Source organism: Cibotium barometz, chromosome 66, assembly GCF_041138505.1.
Source record: "Cibotium barometz isolate CiBa-2024 chromosome 66, ASM4113850v1, whole genome shotgun sequence".
NCBI lineage: Eukaryota > Viridiplantae > Streptophyta > Polypodiopsida > Cyatheales > Cibotiaceae > Cibotium > Cibotium barometz.
In genome coordinates this window covers 13866015-13888779 of record NC_141111.1, presented here as the reverse complement: position 1 = coordinate 13888779, position 22765 = coordinate 13866015, and the positions used below count along the sequence as shown (strand labels likewise).

The 22765-nt window shown below is 42.7% G+C and overlaps 1 protein-coding gene across 2 annotated transcripts; it reads right to left on the bottom strand.

The window, feature by feature from the left end:
- Positions 1-5173: 5173 nt before the first annotated feature.
- On the bottom strand, positions 5174-21659 carry LOC147602790 (casein kinase II subunit alpha-2-like). 2 transcript variants are annotated; one of them, XM_086797535.1, is made up of 10 exons: positions 21196-21659; positions 20905-21034; positions 19801-19995; positions 10078-10235; positions 9873-9963; positions 6536-6601; positions 6365-6447; positions 5996-6059; positions 5802-5870; positions 5174-5701 (listed from the first exon to the last, which is right to left on the bottom strand). In XM_086797535.1, the coding sequence occupies exons 1-10, from the start codon at positions 21279-21281 to the stop codon at positions 5642-5644; spliced, it is 1002 nt and encodes a 333-aa protein (XP_086653661.1). In that variant the 5' UTR covers positions 21282-21659; the 3' UTR covers positions 5174-5641. The 2 variants fall into 2 exon arrangements, 1 of the variants encoding a protein (XP_086653661.1); XR_015265743.1 differs by having other exon boundaries at positions 5686-5701; positions 5996-6075.
- Positions 21660-22765: the final 1106 nt, after the last annotated feature.

Genomic DNA, 22765 nt, shown 5'->3' with positions numbered 1-22765 from the left:
AAGTTCTTCGTGCCTGTCTATTCCCTTGTCATGGGATTATGACCTCATCAGATCCTTCTCATTTACCCTACAAGATTTTTTTTTAACCTCTCGCTTCTTTTACCCACTATCCAAGGAAAGCATGCAAGTTTAGTGTGCAATTTTTGATACATAGAGTCAGCTAGTAGTAACGACAATAAGTCGTCGACTTTGAGAATATGAAGCCACCAGGTTGGCTTGGGTATTATCCACAACCACTAGCATGGCTCGCAGAAGTTAATCAGGAGCTTGTTATTTAAAGTCCCTTCTCTGGGAGGATAGCGTGAAACCCAAGGTTGATGGGTGCTCTATGCCTTCACAAAACGATGACCATGGGGTTGTCACGTGGTGACATGAGGCTATTGCTATGTGAGATTCACATCAAAATCCGCACACCTTTTGGTGGGTGCAAGAGTGGCTTGATACAATGGACATCACAAACCCTAAGTCAAGTGACGCTTGAGTACTTTTTGGTACTATTGTAAAACCCTTAATTAATTAAATTTAATTTTTAATGGTCTTTTGCCAATTTGTGATGGAACTTATTGTCTTGCATGGCTGACTATGAGGGCCTAGGACACGGGTTGGGGTGTGGTGGTATCTGTATCTTTCATCCTCAAATTTGCATGGATTAGATTGACCCTCAAGTCGGGTTTGACCTTGGTGTTCGAAGAGGAATTCAGTTTCTTCAAGGCTTGGTCATAATGGGGGAAATTGGCCATTCCACACCTATGCTTAAAAGGTGGTTTTATGTGGCGTGTGCATTGGAGGTATGGGACGTGAGGGAGTGCTCTCATGTAGGATCTCCTGAAGCTTCGTGGTTTTCTTGTCTGGAACACTCTTTGCATAGTTAACCTATGGTAGCACCCTTGGCATCATCAAAAGTGTTGTTTAGTATTAGTCTCTTCTAATCCAATTGCACTTGACCTCTAGAACATCATATTCGAAATCATAAATGAGATTAATTTTAACAACAAAAAATACACAACTTAGCATGATTAAACAAATGCCAACACAACTTCAAAACTTATCTCCATAGGCTTAGTGCTCTCTCTCTCTCTCTCTCTCTCTCTCTCTCTCTCTCTCTCTCTCTCTCTCTCTCTCTCTCTCTCTCTCCTTAGATGGATCTCAATGCCCTAGTTCCCCTTGAATCTCCTTGCCTTGCTCTTATTCTTCCGACACTTTTAATGTATATAAAATACCCAACAAAGATTGGTTACTCTTCCACTAAATTCTCCAAATTTCCTCCTCTTGCACGTGTCTTGAGTTTTCACTATATTAGCATTTACCTCTTCTATTAGCTTTCTACAAACACAAGCGACCATGCATGCATACCTAAGAAATGCCCAATAGCATCAATTCCAATGTAATGAATTGATCATCGAGCTTGATCGTCCTCCATAATAGTCAAAATTCTATCACACAACCCTGCTCCATAGCAAAAATGAAAACCTATTAACTAACACACGCTGATCCAATAGCCACCATGATGCTTGCACCTCAAAACATGTTCTAACTAAGTATGTGTATTTTGTTTTGCTGACATTTTGAGCTCATACCATCTCCATGAAAATGTTTGTATTGTAAGGAAAGGAGGCAAAGCATGTACTTCCTATTATTTGATATATTATTATCCTATTCTAGAGAATTGGCAGAGGAGAAATACTAGAAACAAAGAAATCAAGTAAGGAGGGACAATACACATTGAAGGAAAAGGAAAGATGGCAGTGGTTTTTCCGAGATGTGAAAGTCTAGAGAGACAAAATGTCCAACTTCCAAGGAAAAAGTCTTATTTGCAAAGGAGCAAGGGTCTCTCATAGACAAAACTTCCAACTTCCAAGGAAATACTTTTATTTGCACCGGAATCTCTCAAATCAAGACATCTCTAGCTCTTGTGTTATGCCCAAGGTTAAAGGAGATGGGGGGATTCCCCACAAAGTTTTTAAGGAGTTGCTTATCGTATAAAGTAAAGGAGACACCAAGCTTGTAGGAAGGGATCTTTTTCAAATCATTGCTAGTGGTGAAATAAAGTGGTCATCCCCTTAAAAACTAAGATACCCAATCTTGAAAAAGAGGACAAATGGCAAGTTGTCTTCAAAAGAAGGCATTCAAAGCCAAGTTTCTAACCTTCTCTCTCCACTTTCCTACACCCACACACATGAATCAAATAAAGGAGGATGGATATCAAGGTCAAGAGCCTATTGGTAGATTTACACGTGATGGAGGTTGTTCTAGTATGCACATGAAGGAGAAAAGGCTTGACATGTGGGGTATTTAGGAACATGAGTCAAGAGCATAACCTTTTTGGAAAGAAGGCTAAGATAATGCAATCCTTTAAAGGATTCCAAAACTTCTATGGTGATCTAGAAAAGGGAAAAGTTATGACACTGCCAATGGTAATGCCAATCAACCAATTAGGAGGATTTTGGTGGTTGAGATTGCCTTGGAAGATCATTTTTAGCTATTTATGTATATGAAGCTCTCTTAGCTAAGTAAAGGGGAAAAATGTGGGATTGGTCGGAGCAATTGAGAAATCCAAAACCTTGGAAGAAGATCATTTTTGGCCACTTGGGGGAAAAAGGTAGGATTGGTTAGAGCAATTAAGAAATCCAAAACCTTTGGACTTTTGCAAGGGAATCTTATTTGGTAGAAAGGCATAAGGGATAGAAAGAGGGCAAGTAACATTTCAACTAGCTCAAAAAGGAGGAAGTGGGAAAGATTGTCTATACACGAGCTTCGATAGGAGGAAGTGGAAAAGATTGTCTATATACAAGATCTTGGTAGGTGTATGGGATATAGGGGATTTGTGTTTTTATCTAGGGCACATATACTTTAGTTCCTTCATGCTAGGTAGTGTGTTTTGGGGATGGAAGGCACTAGTTAGCCTATAATCTAAACTTTGGGTTGAGTAATCCTCTCGCCTCTTTGATCACTTCCACTACTCAAGGATGGGATGTTTGTTGATAAAATCAAGAACACTATTAGGCAAGAGTCATGCTAGATTTGAATGGGTGGGAAAGATTTGTGAACCAAAAGTAGTGCATCATTAGGGATGTTAGTAAGTCTAAACGCTTTTGAGAAGAGGTTAGCTCAATGGAGCTTATAGGAGGAGTGGCATCAGTCATTAATTTTGAGACACACTAGGCCTCTCTGCCCCTCCCTCCAAACCCCCCCCCCCCCCCAAATCCCCCCCACACAAAGAACTTGCGAGGTTTGCAGAATGCAAAGCTCAACGGACACAGATTGAGAATCAAAGGATACAAGTTTGGAGCTTTGTACTTTAGGAAAGACCAAGCTTCCTCCAAGTTTTTTCTTGTCAACTTTCAAGATAAACATTGTAAGATGTTGCTAGGCTACCCAAAGGACTTCCTATGGAAAGAAAAATTAGGAACAAGGGCATGCTTATTTCTAAGACTGAAGCTGGTTTGAGGATCCTTGATATGAAGACTCACGCCACCACTAGGCTTGCTACGAATATATGAACACACACAACCTTGAGCAATATTGAAAGAGCTCATACAATACTGGAGGCTAGATGTTTAAAAACATGGATGGATCTATTGTGGATCAACAAGGTCTTTTCCCATGCTCCATTAGTGATAAAGAATATACACTTTGTAGTGTTCCTTATCAAAAAATAGAAATGTACTCTACACTTGGAGGAATGGCAAGGATCGCCCACCTCCTTTCAAACCTCTTCGGTAGCTCAATGCCCAAAGGCTTACAAAAAACTAAAGGATAAGGGAATTGGTTATATTAGTGATTTATGAAATGGACCCTTGCTTGGTTAGAGAGATTTGACAATACTTCATTCTATATTGAGTGTTTGGTGATCAAGTTTTGACAAGAAATTTCCATATAATTCTTAAAGGGTTACAATAAATACTACATTTTATATTGAGAAGTGGATCAAAGATAAGGGGTTGGGTGGACAATGCTCCTTGCTAAGTGCTAGAACTACATGGAGCATGGGAATCAAGATTGACCATGGGTAGCAAGGTGTATAAGCATCTAGGAATCCAAGCTCCTCCCTAAGCATGAGCTTGCAATGACCTTTCTTTGGAAGGCTATAGCAAGAGTCCTCCCCTTGGGCAAAACGTTACAAGCACCCGAAACATGGCTTCGAGGAAATGCCCACGGCTTCTCTGACTTCAACAAACTCACGAGAATCAAGATTAACCTTGGGTAGCAAGGTGTAAGGCATCTAGGAAACCAAGCTCCCTAAGCATGAGCATGCAATGCCCTTTCTTTGGAAGGCTATAGCAAGATCCCTCCCCTTAGGCAACACTTTACGAGCACCCGAAAAATGACTTCAAGGAAATGCCCAAGGTGAAAGTGACCCACTAGATTTTTGATGTGGAGTTTTTGACATGAAGCTTTTGGGTGTTGGACATTATAGACTTAGAAATCTACGGGGAATGAATGTATTCGGCGCATTCGGAGTACACCCATTGGCTTTTAGGCAAAACTATAGGTTCGAGTGAGCAGAGTAATTCTCTTTCATAAGATTCACGTATTTATCGGAGGTCTAGACTTCTAGTAATACCTTGGCTTTAAAAATTGTGGAGACCAAGGTATATTAAGGAGGTCGTTTATTTGATAAAGGTTGTGCAAGTGAGGACCAATATCCATTTTGTTGCGAAGGATCCTCCAGTATGCCCCTTGATCCCAAACAAGAAAGGAGTCTACGGTTTGGCTAGTCTAGTTGGTAGAATGGTTGAGTCCCATTATGGGGGCCTAGGTTCAATGCCATTGAATGAGCTGAGCGACGGGGGTAGTTTGTGTGAACCGATGGAGTAATCCACCTTCCCGACACAAAAGCATGCAAGAGTACCTCTCCCCCCTTGAAGGCCTTTGTAGTTTGTAGTTACACATATAATTACATAGAGGTAGACACATGGATCAAAAAAGGATGTTTTTAGTTTGGAAAGAATGAAAGGATATCAGCTATAAAGCTAATAGCCATAGTCTAGCACAGTGGCTTGAATGCCTCAGAATACATGAGGCATAGAAAACAGATACAGCACAAATCTTGACAGAGTAAGTGACATGAAGCCGGTGAGAGATATGCTTGTGCAGCCACAGAATGGTGTACCTGCTGTACCTCATCCCAAGAACGGATAGAGAACAAAAGACACAAGGGAATACTACTAAGTGCTATAAACACTTCACTTGCTTCAAAGACTTGGCATCTGATTTGACACCATCACATATTTAACCTACCAAACACAACCAAACTTATAAAATTCTGCTGGGACCTTACTCTTTGCAAGGCAAGCAAGATAAAGCAATCACCAGCAGACAGCCAGCTTGTAAACCTACAGTGGCCATTGGAAACTGATTACTCTACAACAGCTTTGTTATCCACAAACCTTCAACAAATGCACTCCTAGATTAAATGTACACCCAACTAAATTGACAGATGCAAAAGCATGTATGATGAATGACAATAATGCCGGTTCAGCTTCAGATGTCATGAACACTAGCACGATAACCCCAAATGGTGTGCCTGTGAAAATAAGCTTGGAAACCTGATGGAGAATTCGTCCACCAACCAGAGTTCCATGAATATGGTACACAATTCAAATCTAAAAATCACCAAGAATAGGAGTACGGTCAGCTCCTAGTTTAAACGGCGATTGCTTGCTTCTGCAGTCCGAACAGGGTAAAAATACGGGTGAGCCTGCAGGCAGCAGTTCCATGGAGACACAGGGAATTTAGCCTCCTGCATAACCAACATCAACAGGAAAATAGCACAGTGACACCTACAAAAAGATGCTCACCATGGCTTCCCGTGCAGTCAGCCTCTCTTGATGGTCATATCGAAGCAGCTTGTCAAGAAAATCAATAGCCTGCAAAGCATTTGTTGTATTCATTGCTTAAGAGAGCATTCAAAACCCGTGACATGTCAAGGCACATTCACCTTCTATAGCCTCGCAGTAGACGTGTACAGAATTAATAACTGTCATGTACTGACCTCAGGAGTCACAAGATGCTGATTGTCAGAATTGATGAACTTTGCCCAGGGTTTCCTGCTATGCCTGCAGGCGTAGACTTCTTACTTCAAAAGTAGTATTTCAGTTCATGTCTAGTTTCTACAAAATAACACACACCACACACACACACACACACACACAGAGAGAAGGGTGCGATTGCTATCTCTGCTAATGTGTGTGCAGGTGTGTGTGTGTGTGGGGGGGAGAGAGAGAGAGAGAGAGAGAGAGAGAGCACAAAGCCAACAAAATTAGTATGATTCATAACACTTCATTTACTATTCAGAGAAAACCAAATCGTTCAGCCAAAAATTCACAAGCTAGCCTCAACATTTTACTGTGTAATTACAGACCTGCCAACCAATGCCTCGAGGTGGGGATCGAGCTCGAGACAGTACTTGTTCAAATAAGCATTCAATTCATCTGTGCCAAGCACCTGCAGAATACACTCTATACACACGGTAAGTATATAAAAACGTCATGAGAAATGAGATGCCAAAGGGCCAATATCAAATGTCTCTCACCTTGGCAATCTTCACCAACTGATCATAATTGTCGTGGCCATAAAAAAAAGGCTCCTTCCGAAAAATCTGGTCAGTCAAAGCCAGTATGTCTTTGATAATGTGCGATACTTTTACACATTTTGAACCCTTTGAGAACACTGCAAACCTAACTAATTCAGGCAATTATGAGAATTTAATCCTAAAACGTAGCCAGCTTAAGAGACGCTTATGTCCAACTAGACCACATCGTGAACATATGTGCCAGGTTGCCCGGAGATGGACAAAATATAAGGCTGATGTCACCTGCATGTAGTTTCTCTCTCAAGAGTAGAATCCTCAATCCCTCAAGCCAAAAGAAAGCTTACAACTCCATGTAAGCTAAATTTTTTTACTTTTTAATTTTAAATCTATGGTTTTTTTTATTTCCTTATTTTATAGTTGATTGAAGTAAATTCTAATGCTATGCCTTGATGAAAAGAACACACCCTTCTCTTTTTACATTCCAACTTTTCTTTATCTTAGAATGATTAACAAAAAAAATTAATTAAATTTTTCTTATTGTTTACTCTCTTGAAAATTGAAAATTGTATAGATTAGAGTCCTATACATCTAATTGGAGTTAATATAAGTTGAAAATAGAATGATAAAAATGAGAAATGGTCAGCCATACAAAGGAGGTTATGGTAAAAAATTTTAAAATTTTGTGAAAAAGAAAGTTTATTTTTATGTTATTCCAAAAGAGTAATTCTCACAGTTTGTGCATTCTAAAAGAAATATTATAATTTACTCCATGTACATATTCACCTATGAATATGCATGGATATCACTGATATTAATTATTAAAATTAATTTTTATGCATAGAAAGATGCATAATGAAAAAAAAATTATTATAAAAGTGTTATTTTCATTGAATTCCGAAATGTTTCACGGCGACTCTTCCAAAGCCATACCTACCAAAATCTGTGTGGCCATCGTGGCCGGTGGAGGGTCTATGTACCAGCTATGCTCATGGAAACCAATCACCCTCGCCCTCTGCAAGGTGCTTCCACTAAAATCCTCCAAAGGGAGCTTCGCTCTGTTGAGTCTGCCAAGGCGCTTCCATGAGAAAAGTTTGAAGCTTTCCTCAAAGTTTGGGCTTAATTCCTTTTGAGGATTGATATACTCTGTACATCCACATTACCACTACAAGAGGTTTTGTGAGAGAGACACATTTAATAGTGGTAAATGTGTTAGGAGGTTAGGAATAAGTCCTTGGGACAATAAAGAGTTTAGAAACCTTCGTAGTCACATATATAGTACTAGTGACACTTGGCATACATAAGTGTGGGGACTTTCTATTATGCACTTAGCAAAGGTTTGAATCAAGAAAAAAATTTATCGAAGGCTAATACAATGCAATTGTGTGCGCTTCTCCTCGACTCCTCTCTCTCTCTCTCTCCCCTCCCCCCTCCATAAAACCTAACAATTGTGTTGTTGTAAAAATCTTGTGGTCCATTGCTGTGATTAAATAAGTTAATTGCTCCAAGATCTGCCCTCCTTGTTGCATTCAGATTATTGAATCTCTTGATTGTACATCATCCCCTGTATATCAGTTCCTATCTCTTCAAGGGTGCGCACCATCCTGCCTACTGTCGTCGTTGACTTTGGAGAACCAATCTCTTGCCTGCCTGTAGTAGCAGGAGAGTGGTGTTGGTGAGATCCCCTTGTGCAACAGCCTCACCAAGGCCATCCGCCCCGCCTTGGGAGACATCCAGCTGTAGGCAAGCACCATCGTCTCTAGAACTTTACAGCATTGGCGGACACAAGGCATGGCTGCCCCTATCATGGGGCTTCTAAAAATGCACATGTAGTTTCCGTCCTTGCAAGAACTCTTATTTTCTATGGCATACCACTCCTAGAGATCTTGCGGTGGGGTTCACCCAGCAGCCGGGCTACTATCGCTGTAGAGCCTCCAAGAAACAGTCTCAGCGCAACTGCCTGCTGTCAGGTTGCCCGGCTGCTCGGCAAGCTTGCCACAGGATCCTGAACTGCACACCCTCCTATGATAACCACTTCATCACTTGAGGTGCAGTGTGGGCAATGAAGGCAAGCCCAACTAACCACTACAAGGAGACTTGCACACCGCTGCCTCGTCATCTATCACATCAGCAGAAATCTGGAATGGTGACCCACCAGATACCTACAGGACCCTGGTTTCTGACAACCGCCTCCAACTCTTGTTGGGGGTTGATCAGCAGTGAAGCACTATGGCAGATTTGGAAAGCACGGTTCCAGCAGACCATGAAGGGCTCTCTGACACCTGCAAGAGAGGTTACGCCCCAGCCCCTTCCTCCAACAGTGGCCATGGGGATTGATCAGCAGTGAAGCACCATGGCAGATTTGGTTAACTTCCAGCAGACCATGGAGGGCTCTCTGACACCTGCAAGAGAGGTTATGCCCCAGCCCCTTCCTCCAAGAGTGGCCAGCAATGGAGGAAGAGAGCTGCGCCACCCCCTCTCTCTTCTCCCTTCCTTATCTTTTTTTCAGTCATTACCTCCATACGAGGGTTGTTTTCCACTTGTCTTTCAAATACCGGAAAGAAAAAAGAGCACAATGCTCTCCTTTTACACAAAAGCAGCCATGCAGCTTCCCACTGTGTGACTGTCACGGAGATTGTGTAAAGATGAATCTGCTGCCCTAGCTACATGATGGAAGTGCAGCCTACGCATATCACATCTGCTCTTGCTCATCTTTGAAGAAACCATCTGCAATCCCCTCTTGCTTAATTTCAAAACTACCGCATTGCATCCACAAAACTGTACAGTTAAAGCTGAAGAGCAGTGAATGTCTCCATGACAGCTACAGAAATCCTTCACTCTTGCAATCGTCTTTGGAGGTGGCTGCAAACCCTCTCATGAGAGAGGACACACGTACTGATCTCTGTTTAACTTAAGCTGCTGCTGGGTTTGAGAAAAATCACTCCAAACTTCAAATGTTGTAGTACCGAAAGAGCCATACAGAATGCACACAAGACTACCTCTGCTCTGAAATATTAGAATGAGAGAGTTTCTGCTCGAAATATCCACTCTTCCCAGTGGTAGCTATTGAGCCATCCCTGTAAGGGGTTGCCCACCCAGCTCCGTTGAAGTGTGAGCTTATTTTAATTGCCTTGTCTGATTGTATGTTTCCTTATGATCTATTCACATATTATGTTGATCAAAAACCAACAGCAGCAAGCATAGACCACCATCAATCATGTGGCACCATATTATTATCTTCTTAATACCTATGCTTGTGTCAACATCCATTTGCATGAGAAGTCTTAATCATAAACAAGAGTTTATTAAACATCTCATTTTTCTTTGGAATTGAACTTACCATCCCTGCAAACATACAGCCAAGACTCCACATGTCTAGAGAATAGTCATAATCTTGCAGATCCACCAAAAGCTCGGGGCCTTTGAAGTACCTTTAGAATTCATAGACAGAAACGTAAGACCACAATGCAAAACAAGTTCCAAAACACAACTTGAGAACAACCTCAACCATCAAGAGGATTGAAGGAACACCAGAACTCTCAAACCTCGAAGCCACTCGAACGTTGTACTCCTTGGCAGGATGATAGAACTCTGCAAGGCCCCAGTCAATGAGCCGCAGCTTCTTTTGGTCATGATCAATCATCACATTGTGAGGCTTCACATCCCTGTGCATAATTCCTTGAGAATGACAGTAATCTAGTGCCTGTTGCATAGAGCATCCAGTATCCATTAAAGATGGCTTGCCACTAAAGTAGCTCTCGACACCTTTTCAATCCAAGCAAAAAAGCAAAACATGAAGTAAAATTGAGACAATCAAAAATTTCTACAGTGCAATATCAGCAAGTTGAGGCAAGCCACAATCAAATAACCCAACCTTGTCCAGAACAAAAGCTGCCATCTTGTCTCCTGCCAGTCTTATTCACAAAACCTCAGACCATCATCCACACCATGCATATAAATTAATCCTTTCTGCTTTCATATTCTCAGCTTCATAGAATAGCTTGACTTTGTAACCAGTTACTTGACTGATCTCACCAGTGTGGTACATGATCACAAGTGTATACTTGTGATCTCACCAGTGTGGTACATGATCACAAGTGTATACTTGAGGATGACTTCAGTGTGAAGTATGATCCCTTGGTATTGGGTTGTGACACACCTCACCTTCGGGCATGAGCCAGTGGACACCCCATGGGCAGACGCAGCCAGCGCAGGTGCCACGTGGTAGTTGGCCACTGGATGAGCAGTCAGCCAACATATACAGGTTGTGGACAGCCTGTAGGGCAGTCGCGCTGCAGGTGTGCAGGGCCTACACAAGGCAGGCAGCCTCCACATGTGTGAACGCCACATAAAGGCAGTCGTGGGTTTTATTATCCAATCGTGATTACTAAAAACAAAGCGGGCAGCTTTAATAACAACGAGTGCTATATATACATGCTTAGGAAATTCATCAGCCCCTCTCATTTCCTACAGGTGACCTAGTCCTATTTGCAAAGCATGCAAGACCTCCTTGAGATCATTGACCTAGATTTGTGCTTTATGGCCTTTTGAAAAGTATAATTTAAGCATTCAAACCGGACAATATGGCTTGAAGCTCTTTCTCTTTCTCCTCTAGTATCTTTTGAAGGGCTTTATGGTGTTCTGTATTGCAAGCATCTCCGTTTGAGGTTTGGCTGTTAAATACTTGATTTTGGCCTTGGCTTCTTTTTTTGCATGAGCTCCTATTTTTTCTCTTCTGGCTGCTACTGCTTGACGGACTTTGATCTCTTCTAGGAGCGATTCATTAGAGCGTATTGGACTGAGATCTGCAAACTCTCAACTTAGAGAGCGAGTCTCTGAAGCGTGGGCTGGCCAATTCAGTTGTAACACATTTTCCTGTATATAATATAATTCAGTTGTAACACATTTTCCTGTATATAATATAATTCAGTAGTTTAGGACTATTGTGTATTATATACAGTATTTTAGGACTATTGTGTGTGTGCCGAGTGCTAGAATTCCATTGCTCTCTTTTCTCTCTATTCTCAAAACCGTAGCACATAGGCACAAGAGCTCTACAATTGATATCATAGCCTAGGGAACCTGCAAGTTTTCCCTTTTCTCACACCCGTGGCTGCTTGGATAGGGTAGAGTCCCTAGCTTCCAAGAGTGAGCTTGGGGAAAGTCTATACATAGGTTCTCTTCTCGCTAGTTCATGACTACTCGTCATGGATTCACAACTCTCTAATTTGCTTCTCAAAATGAAGGTGTCCATAGACAGACAAGCCGCTCACATGGATGAGCATGCAGCTCGCATGGTAGAACAGGCGGCTCTTTTGGCAAAGGTGTCCCTCTATCTTAATAAGGTAGACCATACACCTGGAGTGCCTATTGTTCCAGATTTGGCATCTACCGTGACTCGTGCTTCAAAGTAAGGATTGGACGATTCCGACGATAGCGTAGCATACCCTCTCACACCCCCCCCCCCCCGCCCCCCCCTAAACACCTCAAGTGCCTATTGTTCCAGATTTGGCATCTACTAGATTTGCCATCTACTGTGGCTCATGCTTCAAAGTAAGGGTTGGACGATTCCGAGGATAGCGTAGCACACCCCCCCCCCACTCCTTTGGATGCACATAAGGATGCACCGGATGAGCCTCACTCCCGATCCAGCACTCGTCATTTTGCGCATATGGGTATTTGGCCAGAGAGACGCCATTCGCGTATTCTCAGATTCCCTTTCCACCGAACTCTCTAAATAGCACTCTCAACGATGAAATAAATGAATCATTTCTTGTGATTGTGTGTAACAATCCCCAAATTTGACTTCTTGGCCAATTTCACCTAATTTCACACCCAATTGTTGAAGTTTCTAACAAGTATTCCACTAGCTCTTCAATTTCCCTCAAATTATATATACCATCATAACGCCACATGAATCTGAACTTGCGAATAATTTTAAAAGAAAGAAGAGAATCGCTAAAAACAAGCAAATCAAAAATAGGAAAGCTTAATATAGAACACCCAAGAAGAAATAATAATAATAATAATAACTTGCAAAACTAATAATAAAAACTTCCCTCAAATTATAAATCCCAATGGTTGAAACACCGTTTTGCCCAAATTTGACTTCTTCATCAATTTCACACCCAATTGTTGAAATTTCCTATAAGTGTTCCGCTAGCTCTTTAGTTTCACACTTTCTTCCAATTAATAAATCCTAGTTTCATACTTCAGTCTCAATTGCACCTAATTTCACACCCAACTACTACTTTCTTCCAATTTATAAATCCCAATTTCATACTTTGAACCTCAGAAATTTGACGGGCGGTGAAACAAACACTCGCACACAAAACACTTCATCACCCATGGGGACCTGGAAAGGAAAATAAACAGGGGGAGCTAGAGTGCTCCTGCAAGCAATACACGTACACCGATTGGCCCCAAAATGCAGTGGCGCCCCTTGCGGTATTTCTTTACTTGATCAAATTTGAGTACAAAGTACAACTTGTAGAATCCTCTACCAATAGGATCCCTTATAGTTTCACCCAAGACTTCCAAATAAGAACTCTCGTTATTACAGCACTACAACCAGCAACCAATCTGTTTCAAACTCTTAATAGCATGCATAGAAGAGTATTTGACTGCCTCTGTAGCCTCAGCAATATAGCCCGCCTGCAACCCTTCCAAGAAGCCAACAGTTACCATCAGCACAGTTTCTCTGAAGCTACCTTTCCCACGCCTGGATATCAAAGTTGCCCGCCTACTGTCTCAAGAAGTGAGAGAGGCCCAGCCTGCAACCTGTTATGAATGCGTTTTTCTCCCACGCCTGAAATCCACGGTGCCTACCTATTCTTCTTGTCCTACCGACCTGTATACCACCAGCTCAGCCCACGTATGCGTGTTGCCCCTGGATGCGATTCCTACAGCCCAAGCCCACGTACAACGCCTCTTGCCACAATCCCTAGGAGTCGCCTGCGCTCTCTGGCGACCAGCCACTCAAGGAGAGAAGCGCTACATGCCACATGTCACACCACGAATCTCCGTCACCCTTTGCTTTATAACCAGGATACGATTATTATCGCTTTTCTTCAAAAAGCCAATAACTAAAAGCAAAACGCATGCTTCCAAATAAAAATTATTATTTTATCATCAAAGGTTTTAAAACCTTATAAACTCAAAATCATTTTGTCCTCTTCACACTTGGGCTGTCCACACATGAGTTCCCTTCTCAAATTCAGACCAATGCCATTCACACTATCCATCCTGTGCCCGTGCCCACCTGCTTTCTATCCAGAGAGAAACACAGGGTCGTAACATTGGCCAACACATACAAGTGGTGGACAACCTATAGTGTAGCCGGGTAGCATCATGGGCAACTAGGTATGGCCTTTGCTGATGGTGCTAGAGCTTCAATACACAAGCAATGAGTAGCTATGGGGGATGAAAGATCCCCATGATGTGTGCACAGAGAGAGAGAGAGAGAGAGAGAGAGAGAGAGAGAGAGAGAGAGAGTTTGTACGACTCAATAAAGCTTGATTAGATGTATTAAAGCTTACACCAAGTACATGCTTTTATAGGCTGTAAGCCTTATCTTTTGACTCAAGAGAATCTCATGTTTGACATGTCATCTCCATCCCATTTTATGTCACTTTTATCCCGATATTTATCTAATGTAATTAGGGATTTTTTTCATATTTTTCAACTATTTTATAGCTTAGTTTTAGACTTTTTTAGGCATTTTACCATTTGTCCAAACTAGTAGCTTTTTTTGCTACAGTCGACTGGCTCTATAAATATGTATAAAAGCATGGACATTGTTCATTCATAATTCAATTCCATATTTTCAGTTCTTGGCTCAAGTGTTGGATCAATCTTGGCTGTCTATTTTCTCTTGTTTGATCTCTACTTGCTATTCACATATTCTCACATGGTATCACAGATCTTGTGCTTCCACATATCAACAAGAAGAGTTTACAGCCTGCGTTTTTTTCTCCTCTACTCCCTTGGTGGCTGCATTTTGGAGATCTACTTGGAGCACAAATCAGTGTTTTTTTGGCACTGATTCGGGGCAGTTTTTTGCCTCCTGGACAACACTTCTTTGCTGCCTTTTTTCCTCCTACAACAGTACCTTGCTGCATTTTCCTCTATATCAGCCTCTTTTCTGCGTTTTTCATTCCCAACCCTCTCCCCTTCAAAGGAGGCCCTTCTAGCCAAGCGTTTCTACACCCTTCTAACTCTTTCCAACCCCTCACCTAGCTTCTAGGGAGAGTAGACAGCCCCCGGGATCCTATTTGCAGATTTTTCTTGCTACCGATTGAAGAGGAGGGTTCCATGGCTTCTACACCAACTGTTATCTCTTCATCCATTCCTCAACTTCCCAAGGAATCCATCTTAGATGGAAGCAATTATCTTGATTGGGCACTACAAATGAAGACTCTCCTTCGGTATCATCAGCTATGGGGCATTGTTTTTGGTGCTGATGCCTCTCCCAATGCAACTTCTCCTCATGCTGTGATTGATGCCTGGGCTAACAAAGATGCAAGCGCTATTGCCTTCATCTTCTTCAACATAAAACCCTCTATTTCTCGTCGATTTGATGACAATGATGAGGAAATTGCAAAAGAATTGTGGGGTACTATCACTGTGAGAACTCTACTCAAAAGGTAGCCTTGGATAATCAACTCTCCAACCTGAAGATTGCCAATACTGCTAACGTCATGGATTCTGTTACGGAGTTCATAACCATTCAGAAGCAGTTGATCTCTTTAGGGAGCAAAGCTACCGACGACGACTTTGTCAATCGGCTCCTCGCCAAATTGCTCGAGACTTTCTCTGCTTTTTGTGATACTATATCACTTCTTCCTTCTACTCCTGAACTACATACCATTGTTGGCATGCTTTATGATAGGGGCATGAGAAAGAAGACCAGCCAAGGTACTTTTGAGACCCTTCTTCAAGCTACAGGCAAAAGCAAATGGCAGTCCAAGGTTTCCACGAGCAACAAAGGTGACCACAAACTTGCCAACAATCCCGCTCATAAGGAGCTTACTTGTCATTATTGTGGTCTCAAAGGTCACATTCAGCCTGATTGTCACAAGAAGAAGAGAGAAGGTGGTTCTCCTGAGAAAACCCCCAATCAAACCTCTTCATCCACACCAACCAAAATCAAAAATCCTCTTCCAACTATCTTCTTCGGTATTGAGGAGCTTCCCTCTGATTCTCGTGTTCCTTCCACCTCACATCTTATGAATTGGGTGGTTGATAGTGGGAGTACTACTCACATGACTCTTGACAAGACCATTCTTCATGACATTTGTCCCAACTCTTCGATAGTATCCATTGGTGATGCTTCCAACTTAACTCTTCCCCGAGCCAGCCTTTTACCATTCAGGATGTGCTTCATGTTCCCAAGCTCTCCAACAATCTCCTCTCAGTTTTTCGGATTGCAGAGAAAGGATATGGTGTCTACTTTAGCAATTCCGTCCTTGAGATCATCGACACCAGCACCTTGCAGATTGTTGGCACAATACCCAAGAAGGTGGTCTTTATCGGTGAAAGGACTTTGGTGGCCCTTTGACTGAGTCCCAATCTCATTGTTGCAACTTCTTTGCAGCTTGGTAGCTCACGTGGATACGGATTTGTGGCATGCTCGCTTCAGGCATCTGCAACCCAGATGGTGCTGAGCCAGTCTAGCTTCCCAGAAATAATTGAGAAGGACTCGGTGCAGGGATCCTTGAATTACCTACAATGGTGCATGAATGATGGGCTCAAAGAGATGACAAAGCTACAATATATTATCAAGGAGAAGGATGCCGCACCCACTGAGAGCACAAAAGCCTTGCACAACCTGATGAGCCAACAGGAATTATTGCAAGAAAAGCTGCGCAAAACGAGGGGAGAAGCTAGCCAAGTGGATGACTTGCGGAAGCAGCTTAAGGAGCTCCAACAAGCCAACAAAAGACTGAAACTGTCACCAGCCTGGACATTTCCCAGTATGAAAGGGGTCTGGTGGACTCCAGGATGTCTGAATATTTGGAAAGTACAAGCTTTGGGAATGGGGGATTATCCTAGAATACAAAGGACCACACTCCTAAAATTTAGGAGAGTTGCTATTTTTGGCTCGACTCCAATGGAAATTCTATTCACGTCATTATATCTGGAATTGAGCAAATACCAAGAGTTGGCAAAGTGCCTATGACAGAATGTCTACTAGTTGGGATATTTTTAGAGGTAAAGATTATGGGAGAACCCATCTCTTAGATTGGGACATGTGGCAAGAAAGTGGATCAAAGTGAGACAAGTGGCCTCACACTTGTCACTCCAGCTATTGTGTGGCTCTCCACTTGTCATTATAGCCTTCTCTTTCCATTTTCACTCATGGGAGCCCCAAATCTATAAATTGGAGCCCTCTCTCTTCATTAATGGAGGCTCTCTTGCTGCACACTAGCCTCTACCACCGTTGAAGGCTGCCCTAATGATGGCTACTCTCTTTCTCTCTCTCTTGAAGGCTGCCCATGAAGAATACCGGCTGTTGGGGACTGTTTTGGAGGCTTCCATCACGAAGAAATACTGAAGGCAAGGGTATTTAATCATTTATTATGATTTCTAGCCATTGTACTTGTTGTACCAACCCTTGTACTTGCTGTACCAGCCACTATAATGACTGTACAAGCCCTTGTACCTGCTGTACCAGCCACTGTACTGGCTGACCAGCCCTTGTACTTGTTGTACCTACTGTACCAGCCATTGTACCAACTGTACCAGCCATAAGAACCATAGAAGATCAGACAAGCTTTTATTATCTTGGTGAGACTGGGGAATCTAGTGCCAATGAGATCCTCACTTGCAAGGCTTGTGAGAGACAAGGCCTAGACCTTGAGAGTTCCACCTTGAGAAACTGGGGGCACCCCTTGCCTTGGGCTTGGGCGGAGACCTGTCTTTGTTTTAATTGTTGTATATGATAGAAAAATCTAGTGCAAAGCACCCTCATACTTGTACTATAAAATACTCCTTGGAATGAAGTTGTTCCTGGGGGGGCATTCCGGCCCCAATGATTTGTTGAGAGAGGATGGCTTCCATTTGATGTAAAGTTTCTCATGATGCTGCACATGTATTCATACTAGGATTTGAGAATTTTATCTAGATGCCCACGCCCGTTTCAGCAGCAAAAGAGGGCCAAGAGAACCAGAGCAGACCATTTTCGAAGATGATGCTATCTATCCGGAACAAATAGAGCCTCATGCCTTCGCAGCCGACATGGTGGTGGCTACAATGAAGAGAGCCAAGGCCGAGTATCCGGCTGCACAGCCCATCGATGTGTAGTTCAGAAGGGCCAAGGTTCGGCCATGCATGGATGGGCAGCTGGAAAAGAGCTTACAAGCCCAGAAATAGCCAAGACCGGACAATACAGTTCATATCAAGGGACACAACAGCATAACCCAAACTAGGAGGAGGAGGGTGGAACAGGCCGTAAGTGTCTGTACAACAGGGTCCAAAGTTGGGAAACAGTCCGGATCCGGAAAATTTTCAAATTTCCAAAGCACCAACAAAAAAGTGGGCTTCGCTCTACTGACACAGTGTCCACCGTGATTGCCGAGTGCTAGCGACCAATCCATAGTCACATGGGACACGAGATGGGGACGGAAAAGATTGAGAATGGCCATTCCCTCTGACTATAGAGTGACATGGGACGAGAATGGGAACGGCAAGATGCTGTCCCCGACATTCCCGAGTCTAAAAATGCACATTCCCTATGACTATGGGCCAATCAACCCATTTGGCTGCCGCGGAGACTTCTTCCCTTTTTTGTAACAAACTTATTATGAGCTAAGTCTTCTTGTTTTGAAACAACCTTGTAATGGCCTCTTGCAAACGGATAGTACCCGACTGGATGTAAGAAGCAAAAGGGGGAACCTCTCCAGAGGATGTTATGCGAGATAGGATATCAATAGATGTCAAATTGATGTGCTGTTGAGAGTCTGAGCTAGTATTCAAGAATGTCTTATGTGTTAGTCTCTCCCTTGTCTCTATTCTATACTACATAACTCTATCTATTCCGTGTCAATTCCATGCCTGTCTATGTGTTAACTCCTATCCAGAATCATGAAGGATACAGAAACTAACTTGTGCGTAGTCATGATAACCTGGTAGCTCAATGTTGTGCGTTGGCTTGTCGCATTGGGCGCAGTTGAGATAGTCATCACTCTCTAGGAGCCGACTAGGTCGTCCAGAACCACGAAAGTGCCCGGTCTTGACCGGACTCCGACATGTGGTAGCTCAAGCACTCCTTCCCCACTCACTACTGCATAGGGGCAGCCGGACATATTCTCCTTCCCCCTAAGTGTGGTGTTGGACCATGCACACCAACACTCCTAGCGACTGCCTTTCTCCTTTCTCTTGGGTGTGGTGCCAAACTACGAGTGGGACTGCCCATACATGGAGGCCACAACTTGGGACCGAGTCATTTTCCTCTCAAGCTCTCAAGAAAATCTGCATCACAGACATCATCAACCACGCATGGCCCATGGTGAGGATGAAATTTGATTGTCCAAGCTTCAAAAAGCCTGACGGCTCCTACAGAACTGAGGCGAACCGAGACAATGGAGCACCATAGAATCACATAGCAACCCACTAACCTCTTCCCCTAACCATGTGTAATGTTTCTTGGAATGAGTGGGCTAGAGACCGCAAGATGATTGTCCAAGAGGAGCCCAGGTGTCTATCTGGCAGGCCCCCATGTACATGCAGATGCTTCTTTTTTCTATTAATTAAAAGATCTTTTCTCTGTGGGGGAAACAAAAAGGATAAAGGTTGATTCACAATGATGAAAGAAAGAGTCATCATGGGTGGGCTTGAAGATCACAGGGACCAGAGACATGGTATTTGTTGGCTGAAGACTTTTTTACTGTTTACCTCCAGCGGTGATGAGCACTAAGCCAATCAGATCTGGCTTCAATGTTCCACCAAAATGTCTCAAACGATGTCTTCTAAAGCACCCCCATTGAACAGATTATGACTGAGTTTCAGTGCAAGGTACCCTTGCGAATCATTTCCATGCTGGCCCAATGCCTTCTAGATAGGATCCCAGCCATAATTGGCACAACCCTTGCTCTACAAATGACCAGCAGGCTGTAGAGGGCAGATAGACAGAGTACCAATTCGGTTAACCAACCTCAAATAAGAAAGCATGTATCTTCTTGCAAAAAAAACAGAAAGAACACCTTTTAATCCTACCATAATTGGATCTTAAATAACTTTAATATAAGGAAGACAAGATAGGTCTTTACCTTCAGAAGCTCATATATGTAGTAGCGGATGTCATAATCCGTTAGTGTCGGATACAGGACTTTGAAATCTGTGTTATTAACGTACTCAAAGACCAAGCTGGGTGTCTTTGATTGTGGATCTCGGACTATGTCCAAAAGCTTAATGATATTTGGTCCCCCACAAAGATTTTGCAGGATTTTGATCTCTCTCTTGATCTGAAAGGGTTCAAAAAAGACACATCATATTGAGCCACTGCAAGACAAGCAAAGCACATGAGCTAAAACCCTGCTACATATGCATGACCAGCTACCAACTAGAAGGCATGGGTAGGCCTGGCTTAGGGCTACAAATTATAAATTCTAAACTCAAATGCCATGGCATACACAAGGAAAATCCAGCTAGATGCCAATATAGCTTGTGAATCATAAGCTTAGAACTTGCAGCCATCTTCACTCACAAACCATCATTGTTGACAATTGAATATCAATCACATAAGCTGACTCCAGGCCAAAAACCTCGGAAGACCTGCGATACATCCCAGGTCCTACTGATGTGTCGAACAAGCCGCAGTCTTCAACCAAATACAATAGACGCTGGGGGAAAGGGCATCCTTGCGCCCATTCCCTTCCTCATCAATAGGTGATGAATGCCTGCTCCCCACCGGAATGGATACCAGAAAAGCAGGGGAGCACATTCCAGAAAACAGGCTGCCCAAGCTCGCCATTGCAAAGCTCTGTGTTCTGATTGGAGAATGCATTTGGGTGCTTCATTCTGAAGAACTCCTTGAAACAGATAACCCCCCCAGAAAAAAAGCTATACACCAACACCTGCGAGAAAGCTTCCCGCCAAAGCTCTGAACCCCGACAATGCCCAAGTCTAGTTTCTGCATCAGTGAGCAGACTAGCAGAAGGATAAGTGGGCACGACCTTTTCTGGACCAATTTTCTTGGCAAAAACATGGCGAGCAGCTAAGTTTTAACTCACCCTGAGCTCACATGGTAAAACAATAACCCTTACCCGTCTGTAATCAAACACCTACATATAAAAACTTATGGCCCATGTGTACAAGAGCTGCCCTTTCCTCTTGAAAAAGTGACCTAAGCATAAGAAAGGCATGGCTGATACCTTCTTCTTCTTTACTGGCTTCAGTATTTTGATAATACAGCGCTCGTTGTTGACAGTGTTCACGCCTTCAAAGACCTCGCTGTATTTACCGCGACCCACCTTCCGCACTACCTCGTAATCCTCTTGATCGCTGAACCCAAATCAGAATGCGACCAGATCAACATCAGAAAAGAAACGGAAACTCTACAAAACTGAAAAAACGAAAACCCTATAAAATCTTAGCACAGAGAAAGCTTAACACAGAAAATCGTCAAAAGCCTTAAAAACAGAGGACGCTGGAGCTCGGGTTACCCCCACTGCACTACGAGGGACTCGTAGTCCCAGTACTCCTTTGGGCGATTCAGATTCACATCGGCGTACACAAGCGCTTTCGACATAACACCCGGCTTGCGAGTCGATTTGCCGATCTTCTGAGCCAGGTTTACAAAATGGGGAGAAACGCAGCTAAAAATACAGATGCTAGAAGAAGGAAAAACGGGCTTCTGCTTCTACTAGTTGAGATCAATTTCCACAAAAATGAGAGCGCCCCTGAAAGCAGCAGCACTTGACCTTGCGATTATGATCATGATGATATATTTGGATCATGGTGATGGAGGAACATGGTCCCTCTTCATATCATCTCTTATACCCTTCATATCTTCTCTATATCTCTATCTCTATTCTCTATACTAGTACTCAACCCGCACGTTGATGCGGTATGTAAAAGACATTAAGAAGCGAAACGCAGGAATGAAATAAAAAGTGTCGTTCGAAATACAAAGGGTCAATGGAAGGGATTTTTTTCTCTTATTTTTTAGAAATCCAAGGTTTCTTTTTTGAATACAAAGAGTCAATCGGAATACAAAGGGTCAATCGGAATACAAAGAGTCAATCGGAATACAAAGGGTCAATGGAAGGGATTTTTTCCTCTTATTTTTTAGAAATCCAAGATTTCTTTTTTCTCTCCTCTCCTTGTGCCTTGGTGGTCCATGGGGTTAATAGATGGATATATATTATATGAAGGAAGAGTTTCACAAAGCTCTCACTTGGTAAGAATTTGGAGGCTCGAGGAGAGCTAGGCTCCTATTACTCTAGAAATTTGAAAAATATCAGGCTGGGAATTATATACGTGAGAAGCACGGGTCAGCCCAAGAGATCCCCTTAGTGATGATCCTTCAAAGCAGATGCAAGTGAAGAAATACGGCTCTAAAATGTTTTTTCTCAAAAAATAATTGATTGATTGTGCATGATGCAAGGCTTTAAAGGTCCAAACCTTAAATTTTTTAAGTACAAAACCTTACTTTACAAAAGGCAATCCATTGTGATAGTGATCTTCTATTTTAGGCAAAATAATTCTACCTCTCTCCCTCACATGCAAGGTTTTAAAGGTCCAAAGCTTACAATTTTTTACGTACAAACCTTACTTTCGTGGTTGGATATAGAGGCAATCCATTGAGATTGTGATCTTCAGTTTTAGAAAAAATAATTCTACCTCTCCCCCTCACATGCATTCATCTCCCCTTATATTCTCTACGCCACAATAGGGGTCTCTCTCTCTCTCTCTCTCTCTCTCTCTCTCTCTCTCTCTCTCTCTCTCTCTCTCTCTCTCTCTCTCTCTCTCTCTCTCTCTCTCTCTCTCTCTCTCTCTCTCACATCTACTCTTTTTTTATGCATGTTCAATGCGGTAGGCACGGATGGAGGGGCGAGGTGAAGCAAGATAAGGGAGGCACATGTGAAAGTGGGAGGTGTAGGTCTAGTTCCGTAGGAGATGGTGTAGGCTTTGTTTTCAACCTTAGTAAGAAAGCCTTCTATGCATTTCCACATACAAGATTGTGAATAAGGAACACATACAAGGTATAAGGAACATAGTACTCTAGCTCGC